Source organism: Rhinolophus ferrumequinum, chromosome 6 (assembly GCF_004115265.2).
Source record: "Rhinolophus ferrumequinum isolate MPI-CBG mRhiFer1 chromosome 6, mRhiFer1_v1.p, whole genome shotgun sequence".
Taxonomy (NCBI): domain Eukaryota; kingdom Metazoa; phylum Chordata; class Mammalia; order Chiroptera; family Rhinolophidae; genus Rhinolophus; species Rhinolophus ferrumequinum.
The window spans coordinates 83,773,501-83,790,331 of NC_046289.1; the positions used below are offsets into that span (position 1 = coordinate 83,773,501).

Genomic DNA, 16,831 nt, shown 5'->3' on the forward strand with positions numbered 1-16,831 from the left:
TGAGTGCCAGGTTGAGGAATTAGGCATTCATACATTCAATCATTTACTTATTCATTCATACATGCATAAATTCATTCATTCATACATACATGCATGTATTCATTCCTGGGGACATGGGAGGCCATTGCATGTCCACTTTAGAAAGATATCCCAACGGTTCTTGTGGAAGTTTCATCAAAGACATTGAGATAAAGTGAAGGAGAGACTATAGTTGTCATTATGATTATGATATAAATTATATTTATTCATCTACTCAATAATAGAAGTCTCTACAATGTTGTAACAAGCTCTGTTCATAGACACTAATCCTCTAAAAACTACTATACTCATACACACAATATAAAAAACAAAGAATAAATATTTTTACCAAGTCTTTTTGTTCATTGATACTTGCACAACCATGAACCGATAAATGTTAAGAATGCGTTTACACATATCTGTGTGCTCGTCCAGAAGACTTTTTATTTCATTTGCAGGTTCAAGAAGAAATATATTTGATGAGTTTATAATAAACACCTAAGACAAAAGAAATCATTAGCCACTCATTATAGCATTTCAACAGCAAATTTTTTATTCAAAGAAAAAAAACTCTTAGATTGCTGACCACTGAGTGATCTATAACAAACTTAAAAGCATAAGCCTGTAGATTAATTCTACTTCTGCTTCTACCGCCAGCTTAATATCTGAAATTTAAACTCATTAAACCTGTGTATTTTTATGTTTATCTAGACAAATATTAAATTATTTTTCACTCCCCAAAATCAAACCAAGTGAAAAACAGCATTTTTTAAAAATTGAGAACTTTAATAACCCTATCACTGTCATAAAATGAAAAGAATAAAAAATATAAATAGTTTAGAATAAAAATATCTAAATCAAGAATTTTCTGAGTGAGTTGTTCAAAGCTGTCTATCCTCTTTTTACGTGTTTATTGGCTATGTATATATACCTGTTTTAGTAATAACAAGACTGCGTAAACAGACCGCATATTATAGTACTACTCACGAGGATCCATCAATATGTATCTTTAATTAAATTCATTATAATCATACAATTAATTGTATTTTGTTATTGAAGACAAATTATTATAATGACAACAGGTCTGTGCAAAGGCCTTCAAGACACTTTGGAGGAAGAGAACTTTATGTCAATTGTAAACCTAGGACATTTACATCTTCTATACCCATAATTCTGATTTAAATCCCCTGGATAAGCTATTAACACAATATAGCTGTAAAATCATATGAGAAAAGACTATTAAGTTAACTTTAAAATAATTAAAATAGAACAATAGCTGACTCTGTAAGTCTAGCAACAGTGACCGTGAAAAGCAAGAGAGAGGCACAAACAGAAATAAGGACACAACTATATATCCAGTTATTAAATATTAAATATTAGAATATTTAGATAGTTATTAGAATTAGAATATTAAAATAGTTCAGTGGATAACTTTATGCTAGTAACTGAAAATTTAACAAAATAAGTTATTTTGTAGACAAAACAGAAATTGCCAAAACCGATTCAAGAAGAAATAGAAAAGATGCATACATTAATTCCACAAAAGAAAGTGAACTGGTAATCAAGGTATCTGATCCATCCCTGAACACCAGGCCTAGACAGCTTTATAGGCACAGTTTTGCCTAACCTACATGGACGATGATCCCTATTTTACACAATCTGTTCAGAGACAAAAAAAAGAGAAGGAAAACCACCCAACGTATTTTTATAAAACTATAATCCCACTATCAAAAACAAACAAGGACTATATGAGAAAAGTAAATAAGAGACCAATATCACTTATGAACATATAGCCAAAAATCTTGAAATAACAATAACAATTCAAATTGAGCAAAGTTGTAACAAGCCCTGTTCATAGACTTAGACAATATTCCTCTAAAAAACTAATACTTTATGACTGAGCAGTATTTACCCCAGAAATGTAAGAATGCCTTGACATCAGAAAAATCAATTAGTATAATATACTCGATCAATAAACTAAAATGAAAAAAAAACATGATCAACACACAATGTATACAGAAAAAGCATTCAGCACTTATTCATTCTTAAAAAAAAAATTTAGCAAACCAAGAAAAAAGGTAAAATTCCGTAATCTGAGAACTGAGAAAGAGCATTTCTCAAGAACTATAACAAATGTTGCAACAACTGAACCTGAGAAATAGTGCCAAAACCAAGAACAAGATAAGGATACTCAGTATCACCTTATTGTCCTGGGGGACCCAGTGGGCACAAAAGAAAGTGTGTGTGGGGGGTGGGGGGAGGCGGAGGTAGAGAATAAATATAAATATGAATGATTGAAAAGACAAAACTGAATTTTGTAGCAATCTGCGAGAAAAGCATTCCAGACCAAAGGAAAAGCAAGTTCAAAGTACCTGAGGTAAGAACCTGCCTAAGCATATCTGAGGAACAGCAAGGAGGTGAGGAGGGGAAAAAGCGGTGGGAGATACGCTGAGAAACAGAGCATGTAGAACAGAGCTTCTCACACTGCCATAGCTTTCTTTCTCCAATCTTTTGCAGAACAATCCTATTGCAAAATATAACTTAAAATGAACTAATAGGAAAAAGGAAATGCAAAAATACATACAAAATACAAACCCAAACTTTCACCAGAACCAAGAGATAGTCAACGGCTTGGTTTCTAAACTCTTACACTCAATTTTTATAATTATGTTGTGGGCCAGCATTAGTCAGTCTATGGGTCATACCCTAAGGAGCAATGATATAAATAAAGCCTTACAGACCATCAGAACAACTTTTACTTTTATATGCTTAATGATAATGGAAAACTAATGGAGGATTTTAAGCAGAAAAATGATACAATCTGACCTACATTTTTACAGGATCTCTCTGGCTATTATTTTGAGAATATTACCAGGGTAAAGCATGGGCAAAAGCAGAAGCAAGAATACTAATTAGAAGTTTACTGTAATACTCCAGATGAAAGATTATGGAAGCTTGGACACAAGAGGTAGCGTGTGTGCTGAATAGTAGTCAGATTCTGCATACATTCTGAAGGTTGACAGGATTTGTTGTCAAATTAGATGTAAGATAAAAAGGCAGGAAACAAGATGGCCTGAGCAATTGGAAAACAGAGCTGCCATTAAATAAAATAAATAAAAAAAACTGCAGGAAGAGCACATTTGTTGAGCAAGTTTTATACATGTCGTTTGAAATGTCTATCAGATAGACATCCAAGTGACAATGCCAACGTGGCATTTGAATATTAGTGTTCAGGACTCTTAGAGTTCAAACAAGAGGTCTCAGACTAGAGATAGAATGCGGAAGTTGCACTATATAGATAACATTTAAAGATACAGGACCGGATGAGAATAAGCATAAGTAGAAAAGAGATCCAAGAACACTTCAACAAGAGCCCTGGGCACTTCAACAAGAAAAAGTCAGAGAGATATGGAAAGATCAGTAAAAAAAAAAAAAATCAGAGATATAGCCAGTGAGTTAAGAAGAAAACAGAAGGGTTTGCTATTCTGAAGGCCAAGTGAAGAAGGATTTCAACAGGGAGGGAAATGGTCTACTCTGGAAAATGCTCCTGACGAATCTAGTAAGATTAGGACTGAAAAATGTCCATTTGATTTAACAAAGTGAAAGTCACATGTGGCCTTTGACGAATAGTCTGATTTTAAAAAAAAAAAATGAATGAATATGATGAATTCCTACAGATCAATAAGAAAAAGACAAACAACCCAACAGAATAACAGAAAAAGGATATGAACTGGCAATTCATAGATGAGAAAAAAATGCTCAATTTCAGTAGTGATGAAGGAAAGGACAATTAAAACAGGGAAACAAAAATGTCAAAAAAAATAAGATAACATTTCATACATACAGGAGGGGAAAAAATTAAAATCTGACTATACAAGTAATGGAGAAGCTATAAGGAAATAAGAACTCAGAAACACTACTGGAAGGAATGTCAATTATTATAACCATGTTGGAAAACAATTTGGCAATAATAGCAAAGTAAAGCTGACAATGTACAAATCCTCCAACCCAGTAATCCACTTCTAGGTTCATATTCTAGGGAAGTTCTCCCATATGTGTGAAAAAATACATTTATAGGAATATTCAGTGTAGCACTACCTGGAATAGTGAGCTATTGGAAACAAGTTAAAAACCATGAACAGAAAAAAATAAATGAGATGTGAAATAATCATAAATTACAATACAACAAAGTAGTTAAAATAAATGAACTATGGCTATGTATCAACAACAAATCTCAAAAACATAATGGTTAATGCAAAAAGGAGTTCATATGATAGTACACCATGATAAAATTTAAATAAATTTTTTAAATATCTAGAAAAATAATAGGTAATGTTTATCAACACGTATATTATAAAGTGACAGTTAAGGAAAAAAAATTAATATGGCATATGATAACTGATAAATGTGGGTGGTGTATTTATTATATTTAAAAAATTATACTCTAGCGGCGGACTCAGTTGGTTAAAGCACAAGCTCTGAGCAACAGGGTTGCCGGTTCGATTCCCACATGGGCCAGCGAGCTATGCCCTACACAACTAGAATGAAGTCAATGAGCTGCTGCTGCTCACCTCCTGGGTGGCCAGATGGCTCAGTTGGTTGGAGCACGGGCGCTCCACCACAAGGTTGCAGGTTCCACTCCCACAAGGGATGGTGGGCTGCGCCCCCTGCAAGTAACAACTAGCAACGGCAACTGAACCTGGAGCTGAGCTGCATCCTCCACAACTAAGACCGAAAGGACAACAACTTGACTTGGAGGAGTCTTGGAAGTACACACTGTTCCCCAATAAGGTCCTGTTCCCCTTCCCCAACTAAAAAATTTAAATAAATAAATAAATAAATAAATAAATAAAAAATTATACTCTACACTGAAATAATGAACTATATTCAAAATATTTAATAATTATTTTATTTTAAAAATATAGCCAAAGAGTGACCAACCTGCAAAACCACCTGGGTACCAGCTCGTATGTTTTGTTCTGTGGCTTCTTCAGAGGCATTATGAACATCTTGGTAGGTGCCATTTTTTGCCCAAGTGCAATTTCGAACATGATCAGCAACACTGATCCCATTTTCCTGAAGCAAAATACCAAGTTTTTCATTTTTCATTAAGAATGCTATGATATCAGTGAACTGAGGAAGTAAACTGGAAATTATTGGATCCCATCGCTAAACACCTTCTCAAAACAGAAGATGTCTTATTACAAAAGCATGTATGTTCACTGTAAAAAAGGTTCTCATTGACAAAAATACAAAGTTAAAAAAAATCATCTGTAAGGATCAGCCAGAGATTATTATATAATTTCATATATAGAAACATTTTTCTATGTATCTAATGTATTAACCTCCTCTCTGCACTTACACACTCAAGAAGGATTATATTATTTCCAGCCTTGCGAGAGATAAGTTCTGTTCTGAAGTAAATGCCAGAATCCAAATAACTTAAATAAAACAGAAAATAACTTCTATTTATTCTACTTAAGAGTAAAATTCTTGTTATCCAAAGACAGAAGAATTCTGATACTTCAAACCGGTAAGACTGCATGCAGCTTTCTGCTTGAGTTTTAGCTGTCAAAAGTCTTGCAGACGAAGGAGTTCCCTCAAGGTGAAAAGTCACACAAATTTAATTCAATGTTCTCTTTTTTTGAGTTATTCTCTAGTTTCTTTCTGCTTTTGGTCATTCGCCAACATCTTCAAATAGTTTTTTAAAAATATTTTTGTCTAAAGCTTGTAATTGTAATATTCAGGAGGTTCAGTCTAATACAAACTACTCTGCCATTACCAGGAGCAGAACTGAATTCAGCTGAGTCGCAAAAACAATACACCACGGTCAACTCTTAATACCTTTCTCTTAAGCTCCATACTCCTATGGTCAAGTATCTTCTAAACAGTTCTTCCTGAATGACCCACAAGCACCACAAATTCAAGATGTTTAAAAGTAAGTTTATTAATGATGTCCTTCCCCTTCCTACCAACCCTTCTAGCCACCTTGGCCACCACCACCAAACTTTCACTTTGAAAATTCCTGTTCAAGTGTGAATGGCAACGACCCTGGTTGCCAAAGAAAGAAAACGGGACACCTCCCCATTTCTCATTTCTCTCAGCCAATTAATCGAGACATACTGATTTTACCACCAAATCATGTATCTGTCTTCTCCCTTATATTCCCATTGCAACTGCCACTGTCTTCTCTATGTCAGGTACTTAGCTCCCTTCTGAATTTTGCTAATACCTGTCCTAACTAGTCTCCTTGCCTCCAGAGTGGCCTCCAATCTATTTTTCGCTCTGGACTTGGTATAATCCTCCTAAAATATATAACTATTAATGCCATTCTACTCGTAATCCTTCAAAGGTTCTACAGTGTCTAGAATGTAATCAAAGTCCATTACAAGTCACTAAACAGAGTCTAGTTCTTGCCTATCTCATATTTTTCCTATCATTCTCTCCCACTGGGTCTTAGCTACAGCCAAATAAAAATATTTTCAAGGTCTCTCATATCTTTGTAGACTGTATTCACACTGTGTGGTTCCCTTCCCGTTTGTTACCTGCTCTTCATATTATACTACCTCCTAAAGGATGCCTTCCCTGAGCAGTTAGGTATTCCCTCTTTCACACTCTGGATCACAGCAATAATATATACTTTGCATATTTGTCTTCTTGCTAAAATGTAAGTTATGTGAAGGTAGAAATAATGTCTTTTCATGTTTATATTAATAACTCCAACACTGGTTCTCAAGGTGGGCATTACCATGTTTTACAGAACACTCTGAAATTTGTGGGAGTGTTCTGTTGTCACAAGTATTTAAGAATACCACTGAAATTTTTAATGGGATGAGCCAGGGAATGCTAAACATACTACTAGGTGCATGACAGTCTGCACATACACAAACTGTCTTGTATTCAGCCTCTCCTTCAAATGTTTCACAGGTACTATGTGAACAAAAACACCATTTATAATTATCTGAATCTATAACAACTCCATTTTATAATTATCACCAAATTTTAAATGATTTTTTAATATATTGAATTCATCAGAAATATAAATCAATGAATGACTCTATCTTTTGTTTTTGGTTCATTCCATTAGCAAGAGTTATTGGCATATTGAAAACTCACATCTCTAATGGGAATACTGGTTATACTATCTGAGTAAGCAGCAGAACACACCTGTACAATACACCTACATCACCCTGCATTTGGAGCTTCCTTCTTTCCTGCCTGCCTTCTGACCTCTTTCAACTGTTTGTTTTTTAAATTATGTATGTAGACTGATTATATTATCTATCATTTTTATTTAAGGATCGTAAATGACACAGGGTAGGATCAGTACTGAGCTATAAACTCATGACAAAAAATTTGGGCAAAACAAATTATTTTGACTGATAGGTTTATCTTCTAGCTTGATGAAAAACTTGGATATTTTTATTAGTATATAACAAATAGAACTGTAAGTATTATTTCATAATTTACATGGTTAATTTTATTTACTTCAATTATTTTCCTTACACTTTTCCCTTCTTAGACATAGGGGAGACTGCTCTACAAATACCAGTATATAGCATATATATACATATATATTGATTCATTGAATCCCTGTGGAATGTGGCCTATTTATTCATAGGTTAATATCCTGATAAATTCCACTGATGATGTTAAATTAACCACAAGGTGAATAAACATTACCAAATTGCTCCTATCTAAATTTGGCAAGATGCATGTCAATATCAGACTCCAATTTTTTGGTGAGAACCTGACCTATGACAAGAGTTAAACAACCAAAGTATAAGAATTCATTTAGGCTTAAATAATAAAAGGAACCAGTGACCCAAATTCCACTTCCACTCTCTTTTCTCTCATCTTTTCCCCACTGTGAGTAAACTCCAGTCTTTCTTATCACAGATCAACTTATTCAGCAGATCAGGATGCTTTTTTTTTTTATTCTACAAAAATTTCCAAGAAAGAATTCACAATATTCTGATTAGTGCTGGGTACCCGATCCTAGAATAAGACACGCAAGAAGGAATTGTATTTTGGTAATCACTCTAAGAAGTATGTACTACAACACCCATTTCGATCTAGTACCAGTTTTGAATATTACACCTTTTATAACAGTGTCTAATTTTAATCTAGACAATGACATAAAGAATCAGTATATAACCTCAATATTTATTTTTTAAAGTTGTGACATCAAAGAGCTTTGGGATAAGGTACTGAGACAACTGTTACATTATCTAAACTGTAAAATACACTGAAAGGTAAGTATACTTTCCCATTTAGAAAGTGCATGTGTATCAACACATTATTACACTTCTGTGGAAATCTAATCTATTAAACGTATACTAAAATATGTAAGTCTTATCATTACCTCGTCTCTCTTTTCTCCTTCTTCCAATGAAATATCATGGTCTGTAACACTATCAATGCAAGGTAAGTCTGAAGAAGAGATCACAATTTCTTCAGGCTCTTGCATAAACAAAGGTTTTTCCTCTTGCTGGATCCATTCTTGATATACTTTTACCACTCTTCTCATAGCTGCTGCTTCACAAATCGGTAATAAAAATGCCTAGTGAAAAAAAGAGAACAGAGATAATATCTTTTACTTTGCCACAACCTACATTTCTATCTTGTTATAAAATGGGAGATATAAATGATTTTTAGAAAAGTTAAACAATTCATTGTCAGAAAAGCCTTTTGTCTCCAAATAATTTGTAAATACAGTGAGACAGAAATGCTTTTGGAAGACAGACACTGATTTCAAGTGCAAGGAGCAAAGGTTTGTTTCACGGTACTGTTTGTCTCAGCATAAAAGTATTCCATGTTTCTTGAAATACCTGTGGTCAAACAAATCTCAGTGTAAATACAACTTTCCATAATAAATCACATTTTGTAACTTACATTGTTGTTTTTGGTTACTATTGAAATAACTTTTGATAAAGATTTTAATTGAAAAATAAAATTAATTCTGACTCCAAGAATAAAAAATCACATGAAACAAAGCAACTTAGCTTTTCTAAGCATATGGAAAAAAAATGTTACAGCTTTCTTATTTCTTTTTATATATAATAGTTATTTAAGATAAATAATAAGACAAATACTTAGCAAATTAAAAGGAATTATCTGTTATTCTTTCCTTTAGGTATTTTCTAGGTTGCCTTAACTTTTAAAATAAAAGTACGTATTTCCTCATCACAAAAATATTACATTTCACAGCAAAAAATTTTTATACAATTCAGACATGCAAAAATAAAACAGTAAAAATATTCTTAATCTCAACAGCCAAAGTCCTTTCCTTAGGCATGTTTGTGTTTATGTGTTAACATTTTTACTCTGCTTTTTATTTACAAAGAGAAATGGAATTAAATTGCTTTTTATTTTTAGTTTTACATCCACTACCTATTAACTTCAACTCAAAAATTAAGATCTTTACCTAAAACCTGATAACTCGGGAGTTATCAGTACGTGTGTTTAACAATAATCATGGGGTCAAATAATTTTATCTGAATGAAACTAGCCAAGAAAATCAGCTTTTCAAGAGAATGATGTAAAGTTACTACGTAATATCAACAGAATATTTTATATTGTTTAATAGTCATCCTTTTATTAGGTTGGTGCAAAAGTAATTGCGGTTTAACAGGTTAAAAACAATTGCAAAAACCGCAATTACTTCTGCACCAACCTAATATTTGCTGTTATTGATTCCCTAACAACTAGATTACTACTTTTCTCCATCTAACAAACCCATTCTTAAATTCTCATTCTCATATTCCAGCAGCTTAATGGTCAATGGCATGATTTTGATCATCACTGCCTGCTCGTAGACTATTTCACAACTGCAGCAACAGCTCAAGCTTCCTTAAAAAGGTTCAATATAAATTAAAAAAAAAAAGGTCAAATAATCTCAAAGAAGTTCTATTCTCAGATACTAAAATATCATCTTATTATTATTTTTAAGTAGCATGGGAATTCTGGGTATTTTCTGCTCAGTTTTCCTGTGAACCTAAAACTTCTCTAAAAATTCATTTTAAAATTATTTAAAATATTAAAAAAACTTTTAAATATTGGTAATCTCCAGAACTAAGATATTTATTATTGTATAAATTGTCATACTATAGCCCAAGTGGTTTGATGAATTTACTGAAGACCAGAGTGTATATAACCTTTGTTCTTACAGGTCCCAAAATTTGATTTACCAACACACTAAATACAGATCTTGAAGAAACACTGATATTAGCCATGGCAAAAAACTGACACATGAAAATCAGAATGTCAATTTATAAACTTACAATAAGAAATATTGTCACAGAAACCAGAACATTCAAATCCACATATTGGCACCTTATCCCTCTGTGAAAAAGCACCACTCATAATCAGACATCAATTATTAATCGATAATAAGGGAAACTATAACCAGAGGCAGAAATATTCAAATCTCTCTGTAGATATACTCATATATGAGGTCATCTCCAGTTTTATAGTTCTATGACCATAAAACTATATCATAATCAGAAAAGTACATGGACGAAGAATCAACACAACAGGATAAAGAAAAACCAAATATTTAATGCTGTTAGCTTAAGAATGAAATAACCTGGTATTCTAGTAACCAGGTTTTCTAATAATGGACTTTGCCAATAGGATCTGATTTACTGATAGCTAAGGCTATCTTCTTCAGTGAATAAACATTTAAAAATGCTGGTCTCTGATATTCTTTTAATATGCTTCCGTTATTACCCAACCCAGATCAGGATGGACATTCTTTAAGATTTAATCAAGTACAGAGAGCATTTAGCAGATCTGGGAATTTTGTCTCCTTAAAGCTGTGGTTCGCATTTTGGCCTCAGAATATTGGCCCCGTAACATACTATATGTTAACACAAATAACACAATGCCCAAAAGAAGAGTAGCACTATTTTACATTTTTGCATATCTCTTTAATATTTAGCTTAATAGAAGACAGTTGGATTCTCATATCTGCTTGCTTTATTATTCAATCAGATACAATATCACATGTCAGGTAGCCTCTGGAAAACTTCACTGTACACTTGTGAAAGAATGAGAGTGAAAAAGGTCAATAAAATTGTAGTGTTGTAATAAAAATAATTTTGACCTCAGGGAACTGAAAACGTCCTGGGAACTTCTCAGAACTTACACTGTGCAATCCATGTATGTTCCTGAACCCACATATATATAGAAATATATATTATATACCTATGTATACATATACACATACATACATGAGTATGTACACACACACATAAACAGATAAATATATATGTAAAACCTGTGGTGCTCTTAGAGGTTAAACTATTGAAGTCTCACATTATTATTCCATATCAAAGTATTTGGGGCTCCTCTCTGTAGCCTCCAAGTACTGACCACATAAAGCACACCATTTTCATAAAGAATAAATTTTAAATAGTTAAAAGTCAGTATATTCAACATTAAACACTGAAGTCTTCATTATAAATTAAAAATACCGAGAGGTATTTTACCTGACGAAATATCTCTGTGACAAAGTTTACATTACTTCTTTTGGAAGAAAAAACTCTGCGAACTATTTCAATGTCCGTGAGATGTTCTTCATCAATACTACAGAGACTGGATGAGCTAGGTTCTCGCTCCGTGAGAGTGCTTGTATTAGAATGAGACTGTTCTGGTTCTGTAGTCCTATCTGCTTTGTCAGCATTGTCATTTTTGTTTTCTTCTCTGGATACCAAACTAGCGGCTGCTCTCTAAAATATAAACAAAAGAGGAAGAATATCATAATCATTTACCCGGTATTTTGTCTTCTAATAACAAATACTGGCAGAATCCAAAGCATTCCACAAGTAACATACAGAATTGCTTAAAATCTGGGTATAGAGTTTCATTTAGAAGCCATTCTAAATAACTATTGGTAAGTGGGAATGCAAATAACTCAACATCTAAGTGATACAGTGATACTTACTAGTCATCTACCCACCTATAATTAGATTTGTTTTCCAGTATGTTTGCAGAATAAACAAGTTACTAATTAAATCTGGGTAAAAGAATAATGCAGGTGAAGTTAGCTCTGAACTTCAATAATAAATAAATAACATTGGATTGTTTGCTCTATAAAGCCTTAATGTTTTAAATTGTCTATTTAAAGAATAAGTAAACAAATAAATAATGTCTATTTTACCTGAGACAAAAATTACACAAGTAAAAACTTCTTAATCAAAAAACAAAGGAATGAAAGAAAAATTATTACAGAAGCAGAAACGAAGCTAAAAGAAAATATTACAAAACTCTACATTCTAATAATAGAATTTTCATCATGACTGAAGATGAAAAGTATTAAGGTAATGTTAAAGAAATTACTACCATGGTATGATAGGAGTAGCACTATTCTGTATACGGTAAATTACTTTCTGGTAAGTTACTTGATTTTTGGTGTCAGTTTTGTCATCTATAAAATAAGAGGATTTAGGTAAATAATCTCAAATATGTCTTTCCAATTTAAAAATATCTATAATTTTAGTCTCTTAAGTTCTGGGATCAGAAAAATAGTTCTTCTTGAGAGTTTCCACATTTAATCATTCTTTGTAAAGAACCTGGAACAAAGTTTGTAGGAAAACACACCACATAGTCAGCTACAGATAAACAGAAGGACAAGGGAATATAAATCAAATTTCCTAAACGCTAATGAACTAAACACACATTATAACTCCTCTTAATTTTTAAAAGATTTAAGAAGTCATACAAAAAACACAGCACAAGATTTTTAAAACTAAATGAGGAAATCTAAGAAAAGGAAAATAAAATAGTAAAAAAAATACTGTAATATAGACAAGTTCGGGAAAACTGCACATTGAGGGAATAACAGAAAATGAAAAAGAGGGAAACTTTAATTAAAAATAACAGATTTTAAAATATTAGCCCCTTCACTGCATAGCTGTATAATTTTATACAACATTTTCTAGACTCTGTATCCCTGTTGAAAAAAAGGGGAATGAGATAAGGACAGGACTTTAAATTAGCACTCTATGAATGCTAGAAACCTAAAAAGATCTATGAGAGTCCTACAACCATTTAATTGCAAATTGTTTCCAACTGCAAGGATTTATTTGTAAAGTTCAGAATATTTTTATTTGTACAATTCAGGATATATTTAGTACTGTAAAATTAACATAAAATACAGAAATAAATTTGAAGTTGAGGCTCAGATATGGCTGAAATTATCTTACACCTTCCAAGTTTTATTCTTTTGTCAAGAAAACTATTAGTTCTACAGTACATATTAAAATTTGGATTTATGGGCTGGCCTGGTGGCTCAGGTGATTGGAGCGCCGTGCTCCTAACGCCAAGGTCGCGGGTTCGATTCCCACATGGACCAACTGGCGACCGACTGCCTCAGCCAGGGGGAAGGCAAGGCTCATAATACCAGCATGGGCCAGGGAACTGTGTCCTAAACAACTAGATTGAGAAACAACGGCTTGAACTGGAGTGGGGGGTGGCGGGGACGGTGGGAGAGGGGGAAAATTTTTTGAATTTATAAAATGTATTTATACAAAGAAAATATCACTATTATTTGTTCTAAGTGTGTTCTACACCTAAAACAATTGAAATCACTGGACAAATCTCTTAAGACATTTCGAACTTTAGCAAACTATGTGTGTATTACCTGAATATTCTTTGGCAAGACTTCACCTTCCATACCAGGGATATGAGGGCCTGTATGTGGCTTTGGCTCAAGCCAGAAAGACACCAGCCAACGAATGACAATAACACGAGCCTTAATGAAAGGTTCCTTCGTACAATATATTGCTTCATTGGTTTCAGCATCCTTTTTTATCATGAGATAATGTGGCTTTGGTCTCATCTGAGGGATATCTATGCAAAATAAAAGGAAAACCAAAACCAAAATAAGAAAGGAACTGTACTTAGATAAATTTACATTTTTAAACATTTAAGAAAACACTGTCATGATGCTCTGGTTTTAGAAGTAGATTTAATACAAAAAAATGACATTTTAAAATAAGTTGCTAAATATGAACATAGAATCTAGAAAAGCGAACCATATATGGCTGATAAATGGAAAAACATCTTTTTGAAAAATATCACTCAAAGGCTCAATGAATCCTGTCTATGTAGAGAAGTTTCTAGAACCATTTAAAATTAATGAGAGCTCACTTCAATTAATCTAAGACTGAGACACATATTTTGAAGTCATATAAAACATGAGATTTTTTCCTTGATTTTTAAAACAAATGTTGTTCCCAATGGCAAAGGCTTGCTACTCTATTTTGAGTCATTTCTACGAGCCCTAATGATTTTGCCTAAGCCTGTCAGTTGCATAAACTTGGCAGAGCTTAAAATAGAAATATCTTGCTGCAAAAAGGACATTGCCACATATAGACTACTAATGCCTTCTATATACAATAGAGGTCTGCTTCTAACCCAGGATTTGTTCATGAGGCTCCAGCTTCAAGGCTCCAACAGACACCTTAGCACAGCCCCTAAATATTGGACATGATCAAAATATATGACAATGTAATTATTCATACAGAATTTGAGTAAGACATAATAAATTGAACCTTCAGGGGACCTTAAAAAGAAAATTTATAATATAGTGACACCTATCTCATCCAACAGGTGAAATCCAAAAATATCTCTTCACTCTCAATGAAAATTTCTTATTAATAAAATTCTATTTTTGGTATAAATCAAGGTATAATATCTCTAATCAATCAATACAAACATTAAATGTTATCAGTTTTCTGCAGGTAACAAATGTCAACTTTACACTGTGGTATGTTTTATTCTTACATATGATCTTTCAGAAAAACACAAAGACTACCTACCAAGTACAGGATGATATAAACTGTTCTCCTTGCAGATGTTTGGAAAAATATAAGGCAAGTAGTATTTCTTAAAATGTGAAAACAAAAAGGAAAATCCCCTCTCTTGATTTTCTTTGTTCTTCCATTCTAAACTTTTTACCTAAAAATATACAATATAATCAGAATCATTCTAGGAGAAAGAAACCATTATTAGCTATTATGAACAAGCTTATAAAAAGTTAAACAACATACTAAAATGTTACACTGTGAATATATATAGCTATATATATATATGTATTATGTATACATTTATGTACATAAATAATAAAGAACAAATCTTAAAACTGGTCTGACATATAAATACATTATATATGTTATACTCCAAAAATCTAATAAGTTAAAATGTGCTCTGGAAAACTGTCCAAGTTGATTTCAACTCAGCTCTACTAATGACAAAGATATTAATGTTCTTTTCCCTTCGCCCTTGTTAGAATAATTCAGCCTAAAACCATACAAAATAGGCATCTGTGAGAGGGAGGAGGGGAAGGAGTAAAAGCAGCAGCAGTCAAGTGCAGATAATCAGAGCCTGACCACGGGAAGCAGGGCACCCATGAAGGGGTGAGAGCAGAAGCAGTAGCGCAGTGGGGACTGTCCATGAAGTGGAGAGGTGGGCGACACTAGAAGGAACAGAGCAGTGAAATATAGGTCAGAATTCCAGTAGAGTGAGGAAGTAATTATCTAAGTAGGGGAATAGTAAAGCCAAAAAGTGGGCCACAATGAGATACCACTATATACCTACTTCAGAATGGCTAAAATTACAGACTGACCTTACCAACTGTTGGTAAGGATGTGAAGCAACTTTAAGACTCATACATAGCTGATAGAATGAGAAAAGGTACAACCATTTGCAAAGCAGCATGACAGTGTCTTAAACAGTCAATATATACCTACTCTACAACCCAGCCATTCCACTACTGAGCATTTACCCAAGGACAAAGAAAGCTTATGTCCACACAAAGACTTGTTTACCAATATTCATCTGTTTTATTTGTAATAGCCAAAAACTGAAAACAACTCATATTATCATCAACAGGTGACTAGACGACAAATTGTGGTATATACCTACAATGGAAAGGTACTCAGCAATAAAAAGTATCAAACTATAGATATACAATACGATTTTCAATGTAATTATGCTGGGGAAAAAGAAAAAGGCAGACCCAAAAAAAAAGTATGTACCACATAAATTCCTTTTATATGAAAAATGCAAAGTATAGTGACCAAAATCAGATCAATGAATGGTTGCCTGGAGAGGTGTGGGTAGAAAAGGATGGATTACAAAGGGATCTAAGAACTTTTAGGGGTGACAGGTTCATTATCTTGACTATAATTTCATGAGTGTATACATGTAATAAAATTCATCAAATTGTGTATTTCAAACATTGCAGTTTATTGTATGTTAATTATACCTCAATAAAGCTGCAAAACAATTTAAAAAATCTATATAAAATATAAAAAGATTTTAAGAAAAACTGATAATGACAGCAACAACTACCCACTATAGAACATTTACTGTGTCGTGCACTTTTTATGCTAAGTACTTTGCACTAATTATTTAAGCCTCAAACACCAAAATCGGACAGGTAATATTTTTATCTCTATTTTAAGCACAAAGAGGTTAAGTAATTTGCCAATGGTCACACTGTGGTAAGATGTAGAATAAGGACTCAAACCCTGGAAAACTTATTCACAGTCCAAATTAACTTCATGTTTGTTTCTGAAGCACAGGGAATTTTTGTATTTAGAACAGTTATAAGAAATGTGTATGTACTAAGAGTGTTTTCATTAGTCAGGACATGCTCATTTCGTATCTAGAGATGAACAGGTTACTTTACAAAATACATGCACCTGGAAATTTTAAAAGTACAAATAAGTTTAAGTGTAAATTACATTCCCCCAGATTCCTCTTGGCAGATTGATCCCTAAATCAGTTGTTAGTTTTTCATTTA

General features: G+C 33.0%; 1 protein-coding gene across 30 annotated transcripts in view; it reads right to left on the reverse strand.

The window, feature by feature from the left end:
- Positions 1-16,831, reverse strand: part of RALGAPA1 (Ral GTPase activating protein catalytic subunit alpha 1) — a 202,896-nt gene that overhangs the window by 148,716 nt on the left and 37,349 nt on the right. For all 30 annotated transcript variants that reach the window (XR_004423152.1, XM_033107302.1, XM_033107299.1 and 27 more), the window contains exons 8-13: positions 14,844-14,982; positions 13,664-13,872; positions 11,511-11,750; positions 8,384-8,581; positions 4,960-5,094; positions 368-516 (exon numbers count right to left, since the gene is read on the reverse strand). Coding sequence is in view for 29 of the 30 variants with exons in the window: in XM_033107302.1 (XP_032963193.1) it covers positions 368-516; positions 4,960-5,094; positions 8,384-8,581; positions 11,511-11,750; positions 13,664-13,872; positions 14,844-14,982 (1,070 nt within the window). In the remaining variant the exon portion in view is untranslated. The remainder of the gene's footprint in view (positions 1-367; positions 517-4,959; positions 5,095-8,383; positions 8,582-11,510; positions 11,751-13,663; positions 13,873-14,843; positions 14,983-16,831) is intronic.